Source organism: Sturnus vulgaris, chromosome 1 (assembly GCF_052056855.1).
Source record: "Sturnus vulgaris isolate bStuVul1 chromosome 1, bStuVul1.hap1, whole genome shotgun sequence".
NCBI lineage: Eukaryota > Metazoa > Chordata > Aves > Passeriformes > Sturnidae > Sturnus > Sturnus vulgaris.
Genome location: NC_142243.1, coordinates 116857024 through 116879099, shown reverse-complemented (window position 1 = coordinate 116879099; position 22076 = coordinate 116857024). Strand labels below are relative to the sequence as shown.

Sequence of the window (22076 nt, the reverse complement as noted above, 5' to 3'; positions counted from 1 at the left end):
TGTGCTTCCATCAGTAATTTAGCATGTGCTTTTTTTTCTCCCATATGGGGAACTATAGACTACTATTACAATACAGTATTTGTTTTTTAGTGCTGTTAATTGGAACTCATTGTTCAGCCTGAAGGCAGATTCATTTGAAAGTTACAGGCTTCTTTCTTTCCAAGCCAGTTTTGGATTTTTACACCACTTATTTTTATTTAGTATATTTTGAATTCAGTCTAATATGGTGTTTAAAAACCACTGGTACAAATATGAAAGAATATTGGAGTAGGCAGAAGAATACTGCAGTGCACTTGACAGATGGAAAAGGTTTATGGTGAATGTATCATTGCCCTGTGGTGGAGAACAACACTGGTCATAGATTAACGTTCATTTTATGACAGTCATATCTTCCCATCAACCTGTGTGTAGAACTCTGTGAAGTCACTGTGATCTGTGTGCATCAATCAAGGGTAGTATATGACGCTTAGGACCACGTTTTCAAATGTCAGCTCTTGGCATCTGGAAACCCTCTCTTATATGTCCAAAACATTTATTTACATGTGCAAATATTGGTGGTTATAGAATGCTTTTGTGAGTGGGATAGTGAACCTGAAGTGTTTGAAAAATTCACTGATTTTGATTTACCTATTTGAGTTAAACTGAGCCACTTGTTTAAACCAGGTGGACTCATTTAAACCAGTTCCACAAAATTTCCATTTGCAATGGCATTAATGTAATTTCCACCTGCCTGTATGACAATGCAATTCCCTTGCCATTTAGCTCAGGGTAATAGCTATCAATTTAATTATTACATCTATTAAATGTGGGTCTATATAAACCCAGACAGCAATAACACTCTTCTGGACAAAGACTTTGGGCCTTATGAAGGTCTATGTTAACAATTATTCCAAAAGAGTTTTGCATGATTTTAGAACCTCCCAATTTGAATTGTTTAGATGTAAGAAACTTCTATTTGCTACCAGTTCTGATATCTCAGACCTCAGATAACAGAAGTAAAAAAGTGGTCCCTGAAACAAGTCTGGGATAATCTCTACTTTTTAGCATAGTCAAATGGAGAAACAGTTTTGTCCACACTTGCCCAGTATGACCTCTATACTTTGTGAAATCAGCAATTACATAGGATTGTATTCTTCTAAATTGATATTATTAGAACAGTCCTCTAACTGTTGAGATTTGAGAGGAATAATTTACTGTCAATATAATTTCCTGTCTCTCCCTTTGTGATGCTCTAATGAAGTTATTACAGTTTGGCCCTTCAGCCTATGACAGATTGAATTTTCCATGACTTGATGATATGACAAAGTCATTGCTCAAAGGCAAATATACTTTGTAACTGATAAACTAATGCAAATTAATTTGTACTTCAAGTAAAGTTTTTAAAAAGACATCCTATTTTATTTTTAAACTCAAATTAAAACCCAAGCACTATCATAATTTACTAGTCTCAAGACAGCAATAAGTATAATCTGTGATGTGAAAAGAAGTATTACTACAGGATTAGGGAAGTTTCAGAACTTTAATCTTTTATTTTCCATACTGTTCAACTATGATGATGGCCAATGTCCCTTTAAAAACTTTAACTGTATCATAGGCTGATTTAGGACAGAAGGAAGAACTGAATGCAAAAGTAATTTTCACTTGTCATGTTCATGCAAAGAATATGTGAATTATTACTCTCAACAACAAAAGCTTTACCCAGATTGTCAATTTACTTATTTCATTGCCTTTAGGCCAGAACTCTGGACAAGGGATTGGTGCTGTCACATATCCTTTTCCATCTCATTTAAGTGATCTGGCCCCTGTTTTGGGAATGTATTTTTATTGTGCTGTTAAGCCCTGTGTCCCACACATGAATATTTCATATCTCTACTAAGTGCTTTCACTGAATATATTAGACGCTGGTTTTATTTTTTTTTCATGCCTGTTGCCACAAATAAGGTAGTAAGCATGGCCTAAATATACACGAATAATCCTTTATGGGATAGGAATTTTCAGATGTCAATAACAGCTACTTTGTCAGGTTTTGGCTAAGCTATTGAAAATGTTTAAACATAATCTGTCTGTCATACTACGTAAGCATTTTTCTATTTATATCTGCTTTACCAGTCCACAACAAACATAATGAGCAATAAATGAAGCAGTGGCCAAAAGACACGTTTATGACTCATGCAGATGCCAAGGGACCATCCTAATATGGGCACTGCTTGGCATTTCTGATAGCAACAGACCAGAGTGTAACTCTTATTTGACAGTAGTTTTTAAGTTTACAGTCAAAGCCCCCAGACATCACTCATCTAAATGTAAATTAATGTTAAAGTTACAATTGACTTATTCTGCTTAATGTTAGAGACATCAAGGGCAGGAAATGCTAGTAGTTCAAACCAATATTTTATATCCAAAACACACTACAAACAAGAACAAAATTGGTCGTGTACTGTGGTAAAATGACAACATGGAAGTGTGCCCATTTGATACTCTTCCTACAGACCTAAACTAAATTAACACTGGAATTTAGCTTCACCTATTTTCTAAGAAATAAGCTTGGCTGTGGTACTGGCAGAGATTTATAATCTCATTTCAGCCATTCTTGTGACGACTAGAATATTTCCCAACAATGAATCTCCTGATAGTTTATGCAGATTTCATCTATAGAGCTGAAAATATATGTGCACTTCTCATGAGTGATTTCAAGATGAAGATGGAAATAGAGCAAAGAATGAGTTAATAAAAGGGTGAGGATACCTAACATCATGTTAGAGAGCTATGATCTATGTTTTGGGCCTATGTAGAAACCTCCTTCCATGGTATTCTAACCTAAGGTTTAAAAAGAATGTGCGAGGGGCCTTTCAATTCTTCTGCTTCTCCCATTTGCACTCTGGAGTTATGAGTCAAATGTACTGGTGCTCCAGGGGACATTCCTGGGGCTATCTGGTTGTGGAGCACCTGACAGATTAACTTTTTATCTTTTTCTTTACATAAACTTTCTATCCAGCTACAGATTTCTTATTTACTAAGCACAGTTATGTGTCCTGCTGTGGAAGCAGGGCCCCACTTCATCTTCAGAAGGTGCTGCAGGAATCACTTCACGATAGTTTAAAATCATGGTAATATTTCCCTGCAAAATGCAAGCTGTACGTGCGAGGCTTAGAAGTGATACAATGATCTTACCAACGTGCAGCTCTGAAACAGCCTATTCCTTGCCCACACAGGAGAAATCTGTGCCAACCTTCTGAGGTGCAGAGCAACTTCAGAATTCAGCTATATTATAGTACTTCTGTCTGACAGATAAAGTGCTTTTCATAAAGTCCACTTCTGCTGACACAAACTGCTTGGTTGATTCCCTGTACTTCCAAGGAGACCAATCTCCTTTATTCCATGTGCAAAACCCCTTCATCAATAAGTTTACGTAAAGCTGTACAGTAGGAAGCAACATTTGTTAGACAGAGAGTCAAAGAAGCAGTATTATTACCCAAAGAAGAGGAGCCCACATATTTACCAACGTGCAGGTTTGAAATTACTGACATCTCTGCTTCAGACTGGAATCTTGCCATCAGTTTGTAGCAAAAGCTTGAAGCATGCTGAGTTCAATGGAAGCTTTTTGCATTAAAACCTGAGTGCTGAGTCTCAAGTCTAGGTGCCTATTTTGTTGACTTCTCAGAAATAAACATGCTAAAAAGCCTTTTTTAAGGATTAGAAGAGGCTCCATATCACCAAATGAAGTTTTTATCTATATGTTTTATTTTCTATTTATTTTTCAATCATCTACATATTAACATCTGATTAGCAACCGCTTGTTTAAGAGAGCATATCAGGTTATCTGGCTGGAGATAACAAAGCATGTTTTCCATAGAGGCTTCCAGACTAGAGGCTACACAGATGTGCCTGAGTTAAAAGGATCTCACTGTGTACTTTGAGAAGTGTAGATGGCTTCTGTATTTAGACAACTCATCTGAAGCATCATAAAATAAAATGTACGGAAAATATAATATTCCATAATTAAGATTTCTAATGAATTGCCTTGTTAATCCATACAGTGTATGCATGTTGCAAAATTTTCCTGGTCTAATTAGTGCACTTGCTGATTATGTTTATTTCCTGATGTACACACTGATTAAGCATTGTCCATACACTGAAGCCTGAAGCGGGATCAGTCTACAAAATAGTACCTAGTCATTTAACTGGAGACTCAGAATGCAAATAGATCAACTTATGTAAAATTAAATTAGTTCTAATAGAACCCATTTTGACTGAGCAGCTGGTGACACATTATAAACAGAATTCTCTTGTTATGTGAAATAAAGGGCTTCTGCTAACAGATGCTTATATACTTTTAAGCTACAAAAAAATATTGTATTATGTTTAAGGTCTAAAGTTAATGAAAGAAGATAAATTCTGAGCCTGTTAGATAACACTTCTGTACTGAATCTCAGCATTCCTATCCAAATACTGTATAAGGTCAGGTAGCCCTTTGCAATGCTCTATGTAGGAACCTAAGAGTGAGTAATCACAGTTAGCACATCAAACCTGCTCTCTTTAACAAGCAGTGTCTCTCAGCTGAGATTTTTTAAATACAATATGAAGATTTGGTACTGACCCTTAATTCTTAATTATTTTGTTTTTTTGATAGAAATGACTATTTTCTGTTTGTTACTTTTTTTTACATAATTTCAGACTTGTTATAACACTCAAACTAGCCATTATAAAGCAGTTGTGTGCCATTCTTAATCAACATTTCACAATGAACTGCAATTTTTTCCTAGGAATCTTGTCAGACATCCTGAAATGTGTAAACTCCCTTGGCAAGCATTTTTCTTGGTGACAGAATATTTAGTGTTCTGTATGAATGAGTCTGGTGTGTTTAAACTCCTGGATGTACTGTTTATTTACGGTAAATTTAAGCCTTCAAGAAACAGAACAAAATAACATAAATAAGTAATTAAGCAAATGAGTAATACATTAAATGCCTAAATTTGTATTTTATGGCTGGAATGGATTTAACTCTGATCATGGATTTATTAAAGATAACTTTCTCTGAAGAAGGCATTATACTTACAGACTTCTTGGTTCTTGTTCTGTGTTTGACAGTGCTTACCCTAGAAAAATTTCTCTCCTTAACTTTCTGCATACAGAAGCATGCAAATTGAGGCATATGGATGCTTTAAAATATTATAAAATTAGTCATATTTTTGGTAAGTTAATTAGGAAAATAATCAAATGCTTTTTTTTTTTTTTTCTACTCCTAGTGAATTAGTGATTGCATTTTGTTTTTTAGTCATGGCACCTACTAAGTTGAATTAAAAATATGGGTTGATCCATTCACAGTCTGGTAGTTTTCTGGCTTTACTCAGCTTTAATTTAGTATCAATGTATTCTGTGGAGTTAGAGGTCTAGAGAGTTTATACCACAGTATTTTAATCAACTATTGCAGAACCTAGATGAATAAAAACAGATGAAAGTCACAGCAATTTAAATATTTAGTTTTTACTATCGTTTAATAAGTGAACAATAAAGCTTAACTAAAAGAATTGCATTTGTACTTATTTTCTTAATTCAAGGTTGAACTATGAAGATATGGATTTTCAATTAGCAAGAAGTTTGTACTACATTTGCTACTTCTTTTTGACAGCCTGGAAGGTACACTAGCTTCACATTTGAATAAAATCATCTGAATGTACATTTCTTCAATTACTTATTTTTATCCTTATCATGTGAGTCGCTGTTTCTGTGGGGAAATGGGAATTCAGTGTGGTACATACACAATCAAACATTGATATAATAATTGATACATAAAATTATGGTTAAGATCCATTATAAAAAGTACTGAAACATTCTACACTTGGAACTGACATGTAAAACAAAAAATGATATAATGTTTTTCATGCATGGTTTGGTGTTTTATGACTAGTCTTTCCCATGTTTATTCACATGTTTATTCATACATAGACTTGAAGAAGAGAAAAAGTGTTACTGATTCTTCAAGACCTGATAATCAATTTTTTTTGCACTTCGAGCACCTAAACCAGAAAGGAAATGTTTTTCCTGGATACCTAAAACGGCATGGTTCCAGTTTTCTCTGCTAGTAATGTAACAACACCCTTTTCGAGTGTGAAATGCCACACTCTTGTTTTCTTAATAAGACTTTTGAAATATAATAAAACTGTTTTCATTCATATTTGGAAAGGATAACTTTAACATGAAAGGCTACTCTTCAGAGTATTCTAGAGAAAGAATATACAAAAAAAATACACGTTATATACTCATGTAGTAATTTTAGAAGACATTTTGTAAATGTGAAATGTAAATTTTGACTTTAAATACAGTTCCTTTATTCCATCATTTCAATTAATAAACGTGTGTGAGAATTAAATTTTTAAACTAATTTCCTCCATAGTCACTTAAGATTTTAATACTGCAGAAAAGAATTAAAATGCATGAATCTTTTAGCAATCCTCACTGCTATATTACAGTTCGGATCCAGAGTTTCCAAACTATGAGGATAAAAAACTTGTCTTTTGTACAAGTGAAATTTTTTGCCTGCTGTCTCCAAAAAGGCAAGAGCCTTTATACCCAGGAGTGCTTTTTAGTGTGGTAGGCTCTTAATCTGCATGCCTTAATGCAAAGCTCTTTAACTTGGAAGGATGTTCTCACCTGTCATTGTTATGAAAACATTTAAAAGTGTAGACATAACATAAAATCTAGCTCCAAAATGCTTTGGCTTTTTGCAGAGATTAGAAGCAATAGAGCAATAGATACGAATGGACTTAAATCTACACCAAAGTTTTGGAGACCAGACCATATATCTGAATTTATATCAATTAAATCACTCCTCTAAGGGTGTCCATTTTACCACATCTCATTTCCTCTGTATTCCCTTGAACACACTGAAAAAAACTCACACCAACATGATTTATAATTATTTGAAAACAATCCCAATTTAAATTTGCATAATCTCATTCTTTTACTTGCTCCTTGTTGTTTGTCAGCAGCCTTTAATGGTGGTAAAACATTCAGATGACTGAAAAACATTTACTGCTAGTCAAACCTTTGTGCAATAGAAACTGAGGATAATAATATCATACCTGGGCATTGGTTATTATGGTCACAGTTTACATTCCTGACACTGTCTCTGTGGTCTCACCCATTTTATGCCCAGAAAAAAGAAAAACAGCCAGCACGTATTCCAGACTGAAATTTAAGCAGCCAAAAATCATTCTATCGTTAAGCAAGAAGACAATATGAAGCAAGCAAACTAAATCCAAACATGTTTAAATTGCTGCTTTAGCCTGCATGGACTTTTCATATGATTCATCCAACAAAAACCCAAAAAAAACCCACAAAACAAACAACCAAAAAAACCAACCCCCAAAAAAACCTATAAAACCCATCCCCCAAAAACCCAAAAACTCCAAAACAAAAGAACACAAAAAATCTCCCCCAAAAAACACTAACCCCAAACTAAACTGGGATCACAGCTCTGAAAAAGTACAAAGCTTCATAATTTTCCCTATTTCTAATATGTATTGACTGCAAAATGCCAGTGCACTAGGATCAGAATTAAAACCACATGAAGTGAAATATCAAACTTTAAAAAGAACAGAACTAAGAAAGTTCCCAAGACATAACCTTAATTTAAAGAAGCAAAATTACAAGAAGTCATGCAGAGCAGTATTCTCCTCCCCTCCTTGGAAATGTGCAGCTCTTTATTATGGAGAGGCAGTAGCCCCTCTATAGTTAGGGTTGCAATCAACTTCCATTATAAAGCCCTATTTTAGCCCCCTGTAACTTTGGCTTGAAAAAATTGGAATACAAATTGCCATATTTTCTCCAAAAGCAAAGAAGAATAGCTGAGGATTTTTTTTGTTTATTTAGTGGGGTGTGATGATTAGGTTTTATTTTTAGGGTTCTTTTTTTTCTTTTTTTTTTTCTTTTGAGGACAAATTGTTTAACTGTTACAAAGTTTGAGTAAGGAAAAAATAACACGTTTAAATTTTTAGGTTTTTGGAGTTTTTTGCAGTTGCTGCCTTATCTACCTTAATTAGTTGAAATTCTTTTCAAATAATTTAATAAAAAACTTATCACTTTTTCTCTAGTAGGAGGGTGGGCCTAATTTTTCTGCTGCTGCTGAGAGTAAGAGTATTTTGCTGGTGACTTGTATGGACATAGGACTAGGCAATCTGATCGGTATTTTCAAAAGCAAGTCATGTTCGGTAGTGTGGTGTATATCTCAAAGTGGAGCACAATTCATGTGTTGATCTACCTGTAGTTTTTGAGCAAGTGATTAGTTTCTGGGGCTCTCTGCATATTCTTGTTTGACATTTCCAACACAGAGGGAATGACTGAGCTTTAAATTAAAAGACTGCTTTTAGAAATGCCAGAAGAAAACATATACTTAGTTACTGAGGGCTGGTGACTAATGACACAGTGGTTTACGCTAGCCACTCCCAGCATTCAGCCTTATTTATCACGCTTGGCTCATTTCCTAGGATTAGGTCCAGAATAGCCTCTGGGCATCTAGGCTGTTCAACAAAGTGTGTAAGAAAAGAAAGCAAGTCTAGTCCATGGAAACATAGTTCCCCCTTTTTTCAGATGGTTGTTATCCCTTTCTGGATTTAAGCTTTTTAAATACTTTATGATTAAAGACCAGGCATTCTTGTAGATCTCATTGATTCACTGAGAGGGAAAAAAAAGAGACAAAAAAACCCCTCTTACGACTCTGCTTTACTTTTGTGCAAACCGTTTAGAAAAAGTTTATAGTACTATTTCCATTCTCTCTTCAGTGTTAGAAAGAACATTTTTTTTGCCCTGAAGGCTTAATTAAATTATGCCTAAAATTTGCATATATATATTTACACGTTTATATGAAATACATATTTGTATATAGATACTTGAAAACAGAGATTAATTTACATATGCCTATTTATAGCGGTTTGGACAGCCAAAGTTTGCATAACACTGTGTTATAACATTAAGTATTGTAATTGTTTATTGCATTACTATAGTATATTAAAATCCTAACAAGGTGCATAAAATGTAAATTTAAATCCAATTGTGGTCATATAGTCAAAATATTGCATATACATACTTTGGACCCTTTTCATGCAATGCTTAAGATTTCCTTGTGAGATTACTGTGTTTTACGGCATAATTCTCTGAACACATTCCAGTAAAGTTATTCAAAGTTCAGAGACATTATTTTAATTTTATTTAAAAAAAAAAAAAACCAACAGTATAAATTTTAAAATTTTAGCAGTGAAACCTGACAAGGTTTAAAAAATATAATAGAAATCTCTGTACTAGGAATATGGTTCCACTGAACAAGCCAGACTGGTTTTAGTAGGATATATCTATAAAATATATCCTAAAAATTTAGAAGCAGAAGGAAAATCCTGTGCCAAAATCCTGGCGAGTTAAAGAAGGAAGAAGATGCCAATATTTTCTGTCTTTATATCCACAAAAGATATGTTTAAAAATACTTCTTTTGACTGGCTCCTTTCATCGTGATAATTAATGTTGAGACCCCTTTGAATTTTGGTTCACCATGTAGAATTTTTAAACCCCAGGAACACTAAGATCACTGTTTCTACAGCATCATTAGGGTTTTCTTTGGAGAATAAGTATGTTCTTTACACAAGCAGAAGGGAGAAAGGAAAATGATGTGCAGGATTTCCCCAAAGGAAGCAGCTGTCAGGGATCAGGCAGGACATTGCTGGCAATAGGTGTTGGAGTTTTGTGCACGTAGCTGAGAGAGCATCAGAAGAAGTTGCCTTGGCACTTTCCCAAGGCATGGCTATCAACTACAAAACTCTGAAGAACCACAGCTGGAAGGCTAGGGAAATATGAGGACAGGAACCTTTAGCCTGCAAAACAGATGGGTGTTTACCTGTTGAATTCTCTAATCTGAAAAATTGTGGAATGTGAGCAACAGAAACAGAGCAAGCAGACACACTTGCCTGCAGACAAATCCAAATCAGAGAAAGAATGTTTCCCAAACAGAAACTGGAATGCTCCTAGTAGCCATAGGTAGGCTTTAATAAAAAAAATACATAATGAAAAATATGAAGGGAATTGAGGGAAAGACACAGTTGTCAGAGATTAGCATATTTACACAACTATGTTGAATTTTGTACTTCTCATGACTATTTAGATTAGGTGAGCTTTGTATTAACATTTTTAGGGCTCATTTGCTCTCTTGGAAATAATTATATTCCCAGAGTCTGATGCTGCAGATATCCATCATGAAGTTTTTCGAGGTTAACAGTAGAAATTAAAGGTGTCACCCTTACTTCTTACAAAATTTATCATCTTGTGTGAAAGGTACGAATGGCACATACAGTCACAAATCCTTAAAATAAGCAGCAAACAGATCAATAATACAGAAGTCAAAACTTCTATCAAATAAGGTTTACATAAACAGATTAATTTTGTTTTCTGAGTCAAGACTTAAAAATTACTAATTTATGACAAGATCCAACATGTGACTCAAAAGAATTTTTCCAGCTGATCAGCTATCTAAAATGCAAATGAAAATCTGGTGGTATCTAGGATCGAAAGTTACCACAATAGCAATATGATTATTGTTTTTTTATTTATGCATTTAATAATACAATGATTAGGAGAAAGATGTGTGGGAGAGCTTTTTTTAATTAGCAGCAAGAGCTGAGAAAATTTGTTACTATTTAGCCTTATTATGGGAGTTTTTGAAAGGCTTAATCCATATATGACATCACCTACACCTAATTTTCTGTGAATATTAAATAACTGCTTTCAGTTACTTATTAAGGCTATATATTAAAATAAATAAGACTGCAAAAAAGACAATTCCCCCTGCCCCCCGGTTTTAGATCTGCCTGAATTTCATAAAACTGCAACTCTAAGCAGCAATATTCTAATCTTGCTTTCAGTGAGGTACAATCCCAACAACAAGCCCCATTAAGATTACTTTTTTACATCATTTGCTTGGAGAATTTTCCATAGTCCTTTGAGCATTTTTATAGAAAGCCTAAGAGAATTGAGTGCATGCCTGCACTAAGAGACTTTGAGAAAGCTCACCTGAAATGCCTGTTTCCAGCTTTCTGTGCTATAATTTATTGGCAGGAAAGGAGTACTTCAGAATTTGCTGGCTTTCTCTAGGGCAATGTTGAGCAAACATTTAGGAAAGAAATTGGCTAGAGAGAAGATGAAATCTTTCTGTTATTTCAGTGAATAGAGTATTTCATAGAGAACATGCTGAAAACCTTTACATTCCCACGAGCCAATATATAATTTTAATTGGATAATTTTTCCCTTGTTAATATTAGTTCAGGGCTCTTTTCTTCTTCCTCCTTTATATTCCTCTAAACTGAAACTTTTGAAGTAATATGTTGTACAAACATGGTTAGTACATTTTCTAAATGTCATTTCAAAGTTGAATGCTTAATGATTTGTAGTTTTTACACTATGTATATATCTGCCAGCTTTCCTCAGCATAAGCCTGCTAAAATAACTCACTCCAGGCTGATTTATTATTTTTATTCAACCAGGTGCTTCATGGGTTTGGCAACTTTGGCAATGTTACTGTCTATAATGACTCTGCACTTGGTGCTTGATGATGTCAATGCGTGCAATGAATTTACTGGCACCAGCAGAGAATATTTCATTCTCTTATCTCTTTGTAAAGAAGCAAGCTTCATCTCCCATATTGCTTGTTTTTCAATACGTCTCATGTATTCTCTCTGATTGCTTTGATATGTCTCCCTTTCAAGAATGTTTAGTTATGATTCCACTGAACTAATAGCTGTTTGCAGAAGTAGAAATACATTTGTTATTTTGAAGTTATTTTATAATTATTGTCACTCTCTATTTTTTGTCTCGTGATGTCTCTTAGGCATCTCTGTTTTGTTTGCGAGGTAGTATCATAAACAAGTTTTTCTCTTTTAAGTAGATCTGGAATATCATTTGGTAAGATGTGGGGATACAGAGAGTACATCTATATCTGCAGAGGAAGAAAAACTGCCTTTTTTCACTGTATTAGTCTCTCCTTCATAACTGGAAGATAAACTATATTCAGATGAAAACATTGAAAATTTTAGTACTATTTAATGCAATATTCATGATACTTATTTAAAGTTCTGTGCAGTTTTTGAAGTTTTCCCTGAACTTGAACAGCAGTCAGGTAACTGCTGCACAGTCTGCAAGGAAATTTTCTTTTTCCCTCTGGTTTATCTATGTATAGCCACCATTAATTTGCATTTTTTTTTCTATGGCCTTTGAGGTGTATTTTATTTATCAGTTGAAGGTTATGAAGATTATGAAGTCTTGTACCTGACCATGAATGCGCAATTTCCTATCACAACAAGTCTGAATAGTAACTACTGCATATTGCAATGCACATTTGTTACATTGGTGTTTCTGCAACAAGCCATCACTCTCTCCGATTATATTTCACTTTTACCTAAGTAGCAGTTTGAGGGATAATTTTTCTCATTCTTTTCCTCATTAGTCTTGCAAGTTTAGAACCTCCTATTGCTTAAAGGATTAAAACAATAACTGCTGCAACTTAAATTTTTGCGAAGTTTTAAGCTTTTACATCCTAAGTCCTTTTTTTTTTTTAATGAATACCAAACACAATGCAATATGCCAGTTTTCCATTAGTTATGGGACTGCAAACCATGCAAAATGAAAAGTTGTGCTAAATCTGAACTTTAATTAGGATTGATGTAATGACAAAGGCTTTTTCTTTCTTACTTAAATGTCTCAGTGGAATGTAACAAATATTTTTCAAGTATATTTTTAGGAAGTAGTTTTCAATATGCATGGCATTAACATTGCAACTATATAGACAGTTATCATACAGGGTAAAGTAATCTGTATGTACAAATTTTATTCATCTTCCCAGTCTCATGTTTCTCCCATGTTCAAGAGGATCTGAATATCTCTGCTAAGTGAGTTGTATCTTTAAGGTAAATGAAGTGCTTATACTTGACCCTGGAAAAAATAAAGACAGTGACCTAAATGCCAGTCTCTGTGATCAATTAAGGCCATGCACAGCAGAACACAAAGAAAAAGAAAAGGCTAGGAAAAAAGCTCCATCTGGTTCAGAGACAGTGGCCGGTCCCATAAATAACACAAGCTGTCAGGAAAGCATCATTCCTGAAGTACTCTCTGTATTGGCTTTCTGTCCAACTACTGCTCCACTACAAGGAGTTTCAGAGCTTTGCATAGGCTTGGACCAAACCTATCTCTTCATCTCACCATAAGTGCCTAGTTCATGAGTTATTTCAAATTAGCAAGGCGGAGAATGAAGCATACAGAAGTAAAGAACATGGACATATACAATTCTAGAATCTTATTGCACATGCACACATACATGGACACACACAAACAAACACAAAAAGCCCATGTACACAAAAAAAGAAGTCTAGGTTTTCATTTCAGCTGAGCTTTTCTGAAACAGGAAAACAAAACTGCAATTCTATGTTTGGAAAATACAATTGCAAACTCCATACAAAAGTGTGAGGCGAAGATGAACAATAAGCCTTACATTAAATCTATTTGTTTTTCAATTCATTGTCTTGGGAGCTAATAACATTTGTACTCCAGTAGTATCTATTACTAGGTCTGAAGGTGAGAGTGATGGGTGATGTACAATAGTATAGTAAATAAATAAATAAATAAATAAATGTTCTGGAAGTTTATTACATTGGTACACAAGAGAAATATGCCCATCTTGGTGGGTTTTTTTAGTTTGAAGATATCTTTTGTAAAAAATGGAAATGCTAACAGAGAACATGAGCAGTGCTGAGACGGTGTTGAACCCTGACACAACAGAAGAATCCACAGGCCCAGCACTGCCTCTGTAGTTTTCTATCACACACTTCAAGAAGGCATCTGGCATCTCAGTTTTCCTCCAGATACCACTCGGTGTCTCCTCTCTGTTGTTAAATTTAGGGCTCAGGGTGTGTGGGCTACTAGGCAAGTATTGAAAATTGCTTTCAATAATCTTATTGATTTTGAGGAATTATCTCATGTAAGGGGTAGCAAGCTTCCTTGATTCAATTCTGCACTAAATCTCTAGTACATGATGGAGCCACTTCTTTCCCAGAATGTTTCATCAGTTTTACTTAAACATCCTCCCCCCTTACTGCAGAGGGAGACAAAGGATTCTCCATTTGTTCTAAGGTCTTCCCTGGGGAAAAGAACAAAAATCAAATAGTTTCTTTAAGTATATTTTCTTAGTAAAACATAATAGTTTATAGCTGAGCTGTATTTCAAATGGTTGCTCCCATACCCAAAGTACTGAAGCATGTGAAAGTTGTGGTATGAACAGGGTGAAGAGACACTGGAGATTTTGCTTGCTCAGGGGTAAAATGGAGATCAGTACTCCTGCCTGTCAATCTGTTGAAGATAAATAGCAAACTGCTGCATTTACTTCTTCTTGCTGGTTTGCATTCAGAAGACAAGACACAGAAAATTCACTTTGAAACCTTTCCTTAAAGGTGCATGATCAATCCCTAGGGAGAAATGCACAGCCGGGAGAGAGCCTTGTGCTTGGGTTTGATAGTGACAGATAGCAATGGAATACGGTACTCAGTGCTCCGAACTGAGAGACCATTATGTGTGCAACTCACAGTGAGACCATGGCAGAATAAAGCTTCCCCCAGCCCCACCCAGAAGTGTGGCTGCCTTTGTAATTTTAATTGGTCTGTGTTTGTGGAGTGGGGCCTCTATTTACTTATGGCTTGGGGCTTGTGTTTACCAAGCCTGGTGGAGGCCAAGTGTCATATCACTGAAGCTTAGTTCCTGCAAGCTCTCCTGCTATATCTTGAGGCACTTTTCTTTTCAGTATCTGTGCCTGTCTAATTCACGAGCTTCTGTGAAACAAGCACAGGAGGGTACAAGGCCTACAGGGAGGAATTACACCTAATTACTCAAATAATTGCTAGGCTGTTGCCTTCTTAGTCACTGAAAATAATTTCCAGGTCCCTGGCTTTTATAGATAGTCTTCTAGAGGCAGGAGGACACAGCCCCCTTTTTAACTCAGCCCATTCACTCACAAAATCAGAACACTCGAGCCTGCAAAATTAATAAGCACCACTTCCATTACATATATTTTAGGTTGTTGTTGCCGTGGCGATAAAGTCAGGGACATTGAATCTCCTCTGTTGAGCCATTGTTATCATCCCTGGCCATCTGCTGCAGAGGAGTGATATTCCATCTCATTTGCATGATGACTGATATATGGGAGGTTTGGAAGGACATATGCCACAGCAATCATGTGATGAAAATTAAAGTGAAAGTTTTGGGCCCAGAGCCGAAAAAAATCTGTGTATGCGCATGAGGCTGTTGATGTGCAAATGTGAATCATATTGAGAAGGTTTGAATAGGGAGGTGTGACGTAAAGAGGGGACACAAACGCAGGTGCTTATCTCTAGGCAGTCAAAGGCGCTGGATGTCATATCATGGGAACTACCTTTCAAAGAAACAGCTTTAGTGCACAGTTCAGCACACAAGGGAGGAGAAACATATAAGTTTTGGAAACAAAAATAAAGTAAGTTTAACAACTTTTTCACACTATGAACCCATTGATGTTTAAGCAACTTGTACTGTTAGTAACTTTCTGTCTTTTTTTTTTTGTTTGTGCTCTAAGCTTGCAAAAAGCAAAAAAATCCTGTCCATGTATTGATGTTAAAATCTAGAGAGATTTGTGTTAAGAAGTTTGAGGGATTTTAATCCATGCTTAAAATACTCTCTGCAAACTTTTTTTCTTTTTCTTTTTCTTTTTTTTTTTTTTTTAATGACACTAATGCTGTTTCTTCCACAATGTATGCTTGGTCATTATCTTAAATGTTATTTTGGGCCTCAATTAAAAAATAGCTACTTGTAACTGCTTTGAGACAGCTTTCTGAATAAAATGTCATGGTGTAATTGCATTTATACTGCCTCAGTAAAGCCTTTGTTCATATACATTTTACAATTGTGCAAATTTGCAGCTCTAGCTATTTGATTTGAGGAAATGATCACAAGGACACTTCTTCTCTCATTTTGAAAGTTACTGAACTTAAATACTGGCTTTTTAAAAAAGAGAGAGAAAAAAATGAGGCAGGAGAGGGAGAGTGGGACCAGTGTATTTGTAGGAACTGTTCGATAGATGCAGGTTCATTTGCAGTTCTGTATTACAGACCAGAGAGCTTTCTCAGGATGCTTTAGAATGATTTAAAATCATGTGCAATGCTTTTGAAATGAAAATTGTTGATCAATATGCTTATTAACTTTACTCTAAGGGAAAAAGGGTGTTTCAAAGCATGGCATTTCTGTCCTTTAAATTATTTGGGATTCAGAAAGTGAATTGAGAGCTTCTGATTAAAAAAGCGAATACTGTACTTCAGAATGAATGTATGTGTCAGGAAAATCTTTAGAAAGTTAAATGACAGTAATATCAGGCAAGGTTGAAGAATGAAATGGACCTTCTGGGACAACATTTTGCAGGAGGATAATTTTTATGAAATAGCATTTGATGCTAGAGAAAGTCTGTTTAACACTCTGATCAGCAATAGCTCTCTCTCTCTCTTTGACTTTCTTTTGTCTTTAACAAAGCACTTAGTTCAGATGTTTGTCTTCCTTCATATGTAAATAGCAAGACAATCTTGTGCAAGGTGCTTTGAATTTTTCATTTAAGAGATTATAAAAGCCCAAATCCCAGATTTTATCCTTAAACTCTAAAACTGTATGGGGTGAAATTTGTTAGTTAAGGATCTTTGTAGGATTCAAAACAACCATTTGCTACCTCTTTTGTCAATTAAATTAGTTAAGTTAATTGTGTAGATGTGTCTTCTTTGGTTTGGCTGTGCAGTGGTATTGTAATTCTTGAGGAAAATTACAGCATTTGTGATGAAAGCTTTATCTGAGACAACAATATATTTCTGCTCTAAGGTGGCTAACAAATAATACAGATTTGAAATGAGGTATTTCTAAATATAGGCTTTGCCTCTTAACTTCCCAGTTTGGAGCATTTTATTTTTACTTGTAAATATCATCTTTGTGTTATAGTACTTTCATGCCTGCAGGCTAAGATTACCAGTCTTCCTTTTTTTCCTCCTCCTTCTAAATATTCAATTACTCAATGGTAATTATTATTATGTGGTCTTCTTGGCTTACTGCATTATTAGATTTATATAGATTTCTTGTGCCAAATTAGCGGAAATCACTGTTATACACAACAACGAATCACTTTTTTTTTTTAAGTTTTATTTACTTTGTTGAATAACAGGAAGACTTTGACATCATGATGTTTTATTCTTAAGACTTTTAATATAATATATCTTTGAAACCTGAGCGAGAGAATGTTTTGCTTTTTGCTTTTTTTTTTTTTTTTTTTTTTTTTTTTTGGTAGGTTTCTAATGGAAACTTTGGTTAAATTATAACTTAATCTTTTCAGAGATCCATGAATAAGGATCTTTTTGAACGAAATTGCAGTCCAAGCCCCCTGATCTCTGATTCTCGTGATAGAGGTGTGCAGCAGAGTTGAGAAAACTGAAAACGAAAGGAGAGGAGCTGTCCAGGGTACTGCAGCTGACTAGAATTTCCTGTTACTGCACCGAAAAACATCTTCACTGAGGTGTTCACAAAACTGCCACCATTTGTTACTTTTTCTTTTCCCCATGAGAAATAGAAAAAACCACCCACCTTACAACGAAGTCAACTATAAAAGTGATGTGCATTAAAAACTTAATTCAGGAGCATGTCATCTTTCTGTGAACAACAAATACACCCTCAGATCACAGTAACTTTCAAAAATTGCTTAGTAAGATTAAATTTCTGTGCAAAGATTTTTGTCAAAGTTACAGGCAGTAAACTTTACCAGTCTAAATTAATCTATGAGTACAACACAAATGGTTTCTATGGTAGTGCTGCAATGTAAACAAAACAAAGGAGAAAAAAAAAACCTGCAGATCCCAATCTTGCATTACTTGATTGCTTTTGAAATGAATTCTTGTCCTTATGTGACCTGAAATGTGTGGTTATAAAGCTATAGAAATTCAAACGATCATATTTGTTTGATATGAAATGAAAAAAAAATAGTTAAATTGAAAGTTTAACATCATGAAATTCAAAATCCCAAGCGGTATATAAACATTAAAAGAAACTTTGGACTGCTAATCCTAGGAAATGAGTTTTATGGATTGAATTCAACAAGGCTTCAGAAATGGTTCCATCTGCTGCCTAGCAGCTGGTGAAAGGATAAATTTAATTCATTAATTCATTTGGAAAAAAGGATCCAAATAGTGAAGACTTCATTGCTCATAATGCACGTAGGTGAAAATCAAAACTGAAATTAGGTCCAGTTGATCATCTTTGATAGTGAGAAACATTTTCTTTGTAATTGGTATAATTATCTTGATCAGACAGTTGACAGTATATTGACTGTTCACTGGTTAACAGTTAACCAATATTTTCATGTCTTAAAAAGTTGAGAATAGTTCTGAAAGCATAACTCCTCTTCCAGAAGGAAAATCCCTATTTTGGGAGCTACAGATTTTGTAGGTTTTAAAAGTTAGTTTGTTTGAGTGAAACAATAGTGGTGTCTTTCTATGAATATTTGCAACTTGTCTCTTATTAAGTCAATTTAAGAACACCAAATAAGAGACCACTGAAATTAGAAAATAGACTTATGCATAGTTAAGTCACCATAATAATCCAATCGCAGAACATCATATGCAGAGTTTATTACTTTACTTTGCTATTAGTCACAAGTTTTCTATTAACGTCACGCGCTTTATCCTTTCTTGTCTTCACCCGTTTGAGTCTCATGTTAAGTGCTACAGACTTAAGTATGAGTGAAAAATATAAGTTAACAACTGAGAAACTGTGATAGTTAAAAAGCCAGGGTTTTAAAGGAAAAATTAATTGGACAAACACTTAAAAAATAAATTGGTATTCAAATTCAAGCAATAAAGTTTTCAAAATTACCACGATCTCCAGATAAAGATTTTTTTAAGTGGTTGCCTCTAATTTAATCTAAATAATAGTGAGTGCAAAGTTAGCTAAGGCTTTTGAATAGTAAGATGGACAAGTGGAAAAATCCCTTGTTCATCTTATACCAGACACACAGGTGAACCTGTGCCTCATTACTTGCTGAGGAATACACAGAACTGATGAACCTATTATCCTGAAACCAGCTAAATATCTTCCAATGCCTATTTTAAATGTTTCTGCTTGAGATGGTGATTTCATGAATGATATTTGGCTTTTCCCATTTCCTCTGTAGCCCATAGCTCACTGTGGTGGGTTTGTTGGATTTACTATAAAGGTTCTGTTCGCACCCTGTGGGTTGGGTTAAGAATTAGGATTTATGCATTTACTTCTACTGTTGCTTTGTTTATACAGCTTTGGTTTAGTTTTGATCCCTTTTTTTTTGCCTTTGAGGCTCTTCCACAGTGTCAGCTGCTGACTGATAGTAGGAGAACGGCCTCGTGGTGTGAATGAAAGGGACCTAGCGGTTGGTAAACAGAGATAAGGAATAAATAGAGCACAGGCAAAAGGAGATAGTTCTGTGGGAGCCCAGATTGCCGCCAGTCTGTTCAAGTGAGATGCAGTGCCTGTCCTTTTCCCAGATTAAATTAGTGTGCGAAATCTCCAGTGACCTCCTCCCCTTCTCCCCATACTCTTTAGCCAAGCTGAACAGCCTCTGCTGTAAAGTATTCATTTTATCCAGGGACAAGTTGGACAATAGAACTCTCCCTGTTACTTATGGACAGCTGTCGTGATTCATGGGGCTTTTCAGCATTTCATTTTTCATAAGAGTTAAAAGGGTTTTACCTTGTAACTGACGAGAGGTTAGAAATGCAAAGATGCCAGCCCTGAGGTTGCCCGTAGTAAGGAAGTTAATAAATAAATATCACACACACATACACACACACAAACACATGCCCTCCCCAATGTGCGAGAGGCTGTGTTTTTTGTTAGTGCTGCTCTTCTTATTTAAAGGGGTTTAATTGTGATAACATGATTACACTGAAGCATGAACTGCATGGAGAAATTAACAAGCAGAGACACAGCGATATGCAGGGCCCCCAAGGTTCCCTAAATTAAAGGTGACCAATGCAAACCCAGTGAGTGCTCTTTTCCCTTCTTTGCCCTTGCTTTTGCCTACAACTCCTATCAGTTTATTACCTGCAAATAACTCCCAGGAAAGAATAAACACTCATGAGATACCTCTGTGGTCCCGTTTTTTTTTTTTTTGTTGGCTTTTTTTTTTTTTTTTTTTTTTTTTTTTTAGTGATTTACTGCAAATATATTCAGCATTTTGACTGATTAAATAGACCTTCGGCAACCTTGAGGGTCACTGTGTAGAGTATGTACATAGAAAATGCATCAGCCCATTGTACCCTGGCAGCTAATGAGATTGGTCGTTAAGTAAATGACACAAAGCCTACAAAAAAAGCTTAGCAGCTCACTAGAGTATCACAGAGTGTCCCTGCACACCACACAACGACACAAACAGTGGACTAACCTAGCCCACCCCTGCTTTATTCTACATCACTGCTTCCCTGATGTCAGCGTGAGAGGCAGAACAAAGGCTAAAAGGCACACGGTAAGTCAGTCTGACAATTATGCCCTAGGGAGAAAGTAGAGCAAATCTTAGCCTAACCATGGGGTTGAAAGTCCGTTTCTAGACAAGTAGGTCATAATGAAGGGATTTTTTTCCCCCCCTGTCACTTCATGAAGGGGAGAAAAAATGTCTCTGGAATCAAGGTTGGGTTTGTTTCTTGTTTGTTTGTTTCCTTTTCTTTCTATCTGATTTGCCAGCTTACAAAAGTTTCTGGAATTCCGAAAGTAAAGTGAAACAGTATGTTTTGTGAACTGGATATTTCAATTATAGTCTAATGAATTAAATATTCCTTGTAGGAACTGCCACACAGTAATCATTGCCTCAGATGTGCATGACATCTGATGAACTTTAGAAACAGAAAGTTTCTTTTTACTTCTCTGTAAAAATCTGCTGAAAATGTGTTATATATATGAATGCAAATTTCAATCCACTCGACAGTTACTTACATCCCTAAATCCCTGGTACAGTTTTTTACAAGTATGTAGATATAAATGAAGTTGCTACTATAATTTTGGGATTTTTAAAAAAGGTTTTTAAATTATGTCTTTCTCTGTTTTGTCTTTTACATGAGCTGAAATTAAAGAGTTGAAGATTACTGTTTAACAGTTGCACAGTCATTACTTATTTTCTTTGCACAGCAGCAAAATATTCAGCTGATATCTTATAGTAGCAGGTGCCTGACTGTGTAAGCAATGATAAAATCTTTTCTAGCAGTGTTTCAGTGTAGTACCTCAGGACCCTTTATTTTGCTGAAAAATGGCAACAGGAAGTTGCTGGAAAGTCTTGTTTGCATTACTAAAATGTTTCTGTCTGCTTTGCACTTTGGAGGCTCAGGGGATGTTAGCTTCAAAACAACATGATATTATTGCAAGATGCTTGTGTGCATTAAGTAATGCTTCTTCTCTCCTCCCTGCAAAACCACTGCAAACCATGTGTTTTAAGAATGTTTTATCGAGCACAGACAGTTAAATAGTGGTGTTTAGATATCAGTCTGCATTGCAATTGATCTTTTGTCCGTTTTTTGGAGGGTTTAGTTTTTTGTTTTGCTTGGGAGGGTTTTTTTGTTTTTTCTTGTTTGTTTGTTTTCCTTTGCTTTGCTTTGCTTTGTGAGACTTATTTAATTTAGAAAAAAAAAGAACTTGTCAATATATGTGTATTTAGACATACCAGGGTAACCTGTTCACTTAATTAAAACTCTTCACAGGTCACAGAAGTCAGTTCGTTATGATGTCGCTTGCCCAGGAACACCTTTTTTACTGCATGGGCAATAGAATTATCACCACAGCTTACAGACACTAAGATAAAATGTGGCATTCTAACATATACATTTGATGATTCCTTGCAAAGGGGTATGAGCATATGCATATATACAAATCCATGTGTGCATATTTATCAAAAAAAGTTCACACATGCAAAAGACTATGTTCACCTATATAGCATCCCAGTTACCTGACACTCAGTATATATTAAGTATATCTGCAGTTAT

General features: G+C 35.2%; 1 protein-coding gene across 6 annotated transcripts in view; it reads left to right on the top strand.

Moving 5' to 3' along the window:
- Positions 1-22076, top strand: part of ST18 (ST18 C2H2C-type zinc finger transcription factor) — a 169970-nt gene that overhangs the window by 53857 nt on the left and 94037 nt on the right. The window contains exon 1 of one of the 6 annotated variants that reach the window (XM_088174896.1): positions 15382-15529. The exons of 2 other annotated variants lie outside the window; for them this stretch is intronic. Coding sequence is in view for 1 of the 4 variants with exons in the window: in XM_088174887.1 (XP_088031013.1) it covers positions 20399-20572 (174 nt within the window). In the remaining 3 variants the exon portion in view is untranslated. Of the gene's footprint in view, positions 1-15381; positions 15530-20274; positions 20573-22076 lie in introns of those variants that run through there. 3 more of the 6 variants (XM_088174893.1, XM_088174887.1, XM_088174891.1) reach the window with 3 other exon arrangements.